The following is a 4,466-nucleotide window of genomic DNA, read 5'->3' on the forward strand; positions in this document are numbered from 1 at the left end:
AATAGGGGAAGGAAAGAAAGATGGAAGGAAGGAAAGAAGGAAGACTAAAAGCTAGAAAGGAAGGAAGGAAGGGAAGGAGGAAGGAAGGGAGAAGGAAACACAGAAAGGAAGAGACAGAGAGAGAAAAGAAAACCAGAATGAGTGAGTATAATATTGATACCTTTATAGTATAAATGAAAGCGAGATAACTTACTTTCACAGAAGAGTGCGAGCGAGGGAGGGAGGACAGAGTGAAAATGGAAAGAGGAAAGGGGATAATGAGAGAGAGAGAGAGAGAGAGAGAGAGAGAGAGAGAGAGAGAGAGAGAGAGAGAGAGAGAGAGAGAGAGAGAGAGAGAGAGAGAGAGGGAGAGAGAGAGAGAGACAGAGGAAATCATTACAAACCCATGACTCGCTTTATGCCCTATGAAAGAGAGAGAGAATGAGTCAATTAGATAGATAGAGAGTAAAGAAAACGAAAAAGAAGGAAAAGGAGAGAGCGAGAGAGAGCAGAAAGAGTGAGAAAGACTTACAGACAGACACAGACAAACAGAGAAACGCTAAACTCCTACTGTATGAACTGACCTCCTACCAACATCCTACGTTGAACCGAGACACGAGTTTGGGAAATCCCCTGCATTCCGTTTTTTGTTGACGGCAAAAAAAAGAAAGAAAAGAAAACGGGGACATTCACGCAAAAAGCGAAAGTAATCCTGCGTAAAACGGGAGAAGGAATAATGGGAGTTGCCTTGCTCCTAGATTACAGGATTTATGCGAAATCTGAGAGTTTTCAGATTTACGAAAAATGGAGATAAGAGCAATGTTTTGCTTTGACCTAGAAGAGCGAGAGCGATACGACAGTGATAATGGTAATAATGACGATAAATATGATGCTGCTTCTGGTGATAGTATATGTTAACAATAACGATAATAATAATATTGGTGATGTTTTTGATGATAATAGCAAAAGATGCTAAATTAAGTAAATCGATAGCGATAATGATACAAAATGATGTGCCGATAATGATGATGATGATAATGATGAGGACTATGATGATAATGATGATAATGATGATGAGGATAATGATAATGATACAGTATTAGCCTAGATAAAGGCCGCACACTTAACAAACAAAAACCCTTTCGTTTTTAGTCTTCGATTAACAAAACTCTTTTCATCTAAATCTAATTACACAGATCACCTTATACCTTTTTTTTCTCAAATGGACCGAAAAGTACTTCCTCTTTTATAAAACAGACGAGGAAAAACTCCCTTACGCTCCCTCGCCCTTATCGTAGGTCACCTCAAGGGCGGAGCTTCCTGAGTGTATAAAGGGGCGGGGCAGCAGGACGGCGAGTCAGTGTGCCGGTGCCCCTCCCCGAGTGCCGACATGAAGTGGGTGAGTGCGCTTCGCCTTTTCGTATTTCCCGGACGCTATGTGTGATTTGCGGTTGTTTGTGGTTATCTCACGGTTGTGACTGTGATTCCAAACATGTTTTATTATGATATTTATTATGACTTATTAAGAATTTAGTTGTAAAAGTAGTGGGAGAATTGTTTAGAACGTGTGATAAATTGGAATACGTTCGGTGCTGTTACAGTTACGGAGAAAAAACTTCCGCATTGCGCTGCTCACTTGAGTCGTGTCCAGGAGCTCGGAGGCCTTTTAACCTTGACTAGTTTTTGACTTGAGGCGCCGAGGTTTTTGCTCCTTCTCCGTGGGCAATGTGCGCGGGAACTCATTGCTGAAACGGAGTAAAGGATGATGATCAGATCTATAGTCCTGGAGCTGCGTCGAAGTAGGAAAGAAAGTTTGTGCTTTCTGCGATAGGGACGGAATTATTTGAGCTTAAGGAAATACAGACACACACAATCCCCCACCCCAACCCACACATGCACCCCCCCCCCACATCACACAACCTCCCTCTCCCCTACACAGTCCTCCCCACCCCACCCCAAGCACAACGTCACAATCCATACTATTACTATTTAACACAATGCTAATCCACCCCTTCCCCCAGATCTTAGTGGTGGCAGCGGTGGTTGGCGTGGCGGCGGCGAGGACCATCTTCGACTACGAGCGAGATGGCCTGGAGAACGAGCAGAAGGGCCAGCCAGGGCAGGCCGTGACGGGGGAGTACGAGTAAGTTCCTGAAGGTTCTATCGAGACTGAATAAAAAAAAAAAAAAAAAAATATATATATATATATATACATACATATATATATATATATATATATATATATATATATATATATATATATATATATATATATAGAGAGAGAGAGAGAGAGAGAGAGAGAGAGAGAGAGAGAGAGAGAGAGAGAGAGAGAGAGAGAGAGAGAGAGAAGGAAGGAAGAAATAGAGAAAGAGAAGAGAAAAGAGAGTAGAGAAAAGAGGGGGTCATTCAGACTAATTGTCCTTCTCGCTCGCCAGGTGGAGAGCCCCAGATGGTAAGGTGGTGGAGATCTCCTACGTCGCCGACCACCTTGGCTTTCGCCTCGTGGACGACCCCGAGCCGACCGCGACCCAGTCAGGTGCCGCACGATCCCTGGGGGAGGAGGAGGAGGAGGAGGAAGAGGAGGAGGCGGAGGACGACGGAGGAGCGCGCGAAGTGAGGACCGAAGAGGAAACAGAGGAAGAAGAAGGAGAGGAGGAGTTGGAGGGCAGATCTGAAGGGACGGAAGAGGAGGAGAGCGAATCCTCCGGCAAGGAGAAGTCCGAGGAACCCGAGGAGGGCGCTGAAGCGGAGGAGAAGTCGGCCGAACCCGAGGCCGAGGAGGCCGAAGCGGAGGGACAGGAGCCAGAGGCCGCGGAAGCCGAGCAAGGTAAGGCGGACGCAGAGGCAGAGGAAAATACCGGAGCCGAGGGAGCGGCCAAAAAGGCGTCGGAAGAAAGCGCTACTGCTGACGAGGTCGAGGCAGAGAGCGAAGCGGCCGGGGCAGAAGCCGAGGTAGCCGAGGCTGGAGGAGAGCCCGCGGGCAAGCAGCTGAGCTCTGGGACGCCTGTCCTCGTCCCGGTGAAGGTCGAGTCTAACTTCGATTCCGTTTCTCTCGCGACTGAAGCGCCGGTGATCGCCACGGCGGAAATGCTGCCGCCTGTTGCTCCCTTGGTCGCCCCGATGACTGTCGAGGCTCCTGCGGCCCCTGTGCCTTCTGCAGAAGTCTCCTTCGATGCTGCTCATAGCGCGTCTGCAAACCTGGTACCTCAAGACCTTGTCCTCTTTGTAATTCCTCCTGTCGAGCAATTCGTCACAGTGCCTGATGTTTCCCAGCCAGCTCCTGCCACGGCGCCTTTCGCTTCCGCTGCATCCGCGCTTCCCCTGGAAATCCCTCAGCCCGCTTTTACTGATTCTGATCTGGTTCTCACGGAGCAAGGGTCAGAGGAACCGGTGCTACTGCTGCCAGAGCTTCCTCTCGCTCTCGTGGCATCTCCTGAAGGCACCAATGTGGTTCTCGAAAAGCCTGTTTTCGAGAAAGTCGAAGTTTCAGCTCCCATTGGAGTGCCTGAAATCGACTCCGACATTGCTGTGATCGCCAAGTCCTATGATTCCGTCCAGGCAGCACCTCAGTTCCTCGCCACAGACCTCTCCGGGAGCTTTGACCCAGTTGCAGACATACCAGCATCATTATCAGTGATACCAGCCTCGGACACTGCCTTTGTGCCCGTGGAAAACATCCCCAAAATGATTCGCTTTGAGGAAGTTGTAGAGGTGAGTCCTGAAGTGGCACTGGCTCCTGAACTCCCTTCCCCGCTCCCGCTGATCCAGCTTGACGAGGTGGATCCTTCCTTCGTTTCCGTTGAAATCCCCGCCGCGCCCCTCCCGCAGCCGGACACAAAGCCTTCTTCTCTGTTCGGCGCCGACGTCGAGGTCCTTCCCGAGCCGCAGTTCATCGCGCCGATCGTGCCTCCCCCGTCCCCGCTGTCCCAAGACGACGCTCCCTTCGCGCTTCCTCCCCATCGCTTCGAGGCTCCGAAGTCCGGTCGGTCGATGGACAGCGTCCCGGTCTTCGTTGAGAGCTCCCATGCTGAACCCATCAACGCACTCTTCTTCGTTCCAGAGGCACTGCAGGAGGAATCGAAAGGCCTGTCCTTGGAGACGATAGAAATCGTCGTTCCTGAAGACAGCATCATGACTGTTGCAAAATCCCTCGTCCAGCCTCCGACCATGCCCGCCGAGCCTGTTGTCTACAGGGAAACGGAAGTGGAGACCGTCGAACCTCTTCTGACACAGCTTGAGTTCGGCCCCGCGCCCTCTCCCACAGGGGCCGAAGCAAGTCAGGCTCAAGGCTCAGTCTCATTTGCGAATTCTATTCCTTTATCACTCAAGGACGAGATCCTTTTCTCGGCCGCTGACGCTTCTCCGCTCACACTTGACGCAAGCCCAGTCGAAATCACGTTCGTTGAGGTACCTGCCGAGGATCCCTTCCCAGCCTTACCCGAAGCTATTGCCCAGCCACTGACGGGAATGCAACCTGGCGCGCAATC

The 4,466-nt window shown here is 50.4% G+C and overlaps 1 protein-coding gene across 1 annotated transcript in view; it reads left to right on the forward strand.

Moving 5' to 3' along the window:
• Positions 1-1,316: 1,316 nt before the first annotated feature.
• The window catches only part of LOC113820719 (titin homolog), a 4,106-nt gene continuing 956 nt past the window's right edge, over positions 1,317-4,466 (forward strand). The window contains exons 1-3 of the mRNA XM_027373066.2: positions 1,317-1,378; positions 2,001-2,122; positions 2,415-4,466. The exon at positions 2,415-4,466 is cut by the window's right edge and continues 956 nt beyond it. Coding sequence (XP_027228867.2) covers positions 1,370-1,378; positions 2,001-2,122; positions 2,415-4,466 — 2,183 coding nt within the window. The 5' untranslated portion in view covers positions 1,317-1,369. The remainder of the gene's footprint in view (positions 1,379-2,000; positions 2,123-2,414) is intronic.

This window comes from Penaeus vannamei, chromosome 25 (assembly GCF_042767895.1).
Source record: "Penaeus vannamei isolate JL-2024 chromosome 25, ASM4276789v1, whole genome shotgun sequence".
Taxonomy (NCBI): domain Eukaryota; kingdom Metazoa; phylum Arthropoda; class Malacostraca; order Decapoda; family Penaeidae; genus Penaeus; species Penaeus vannamei.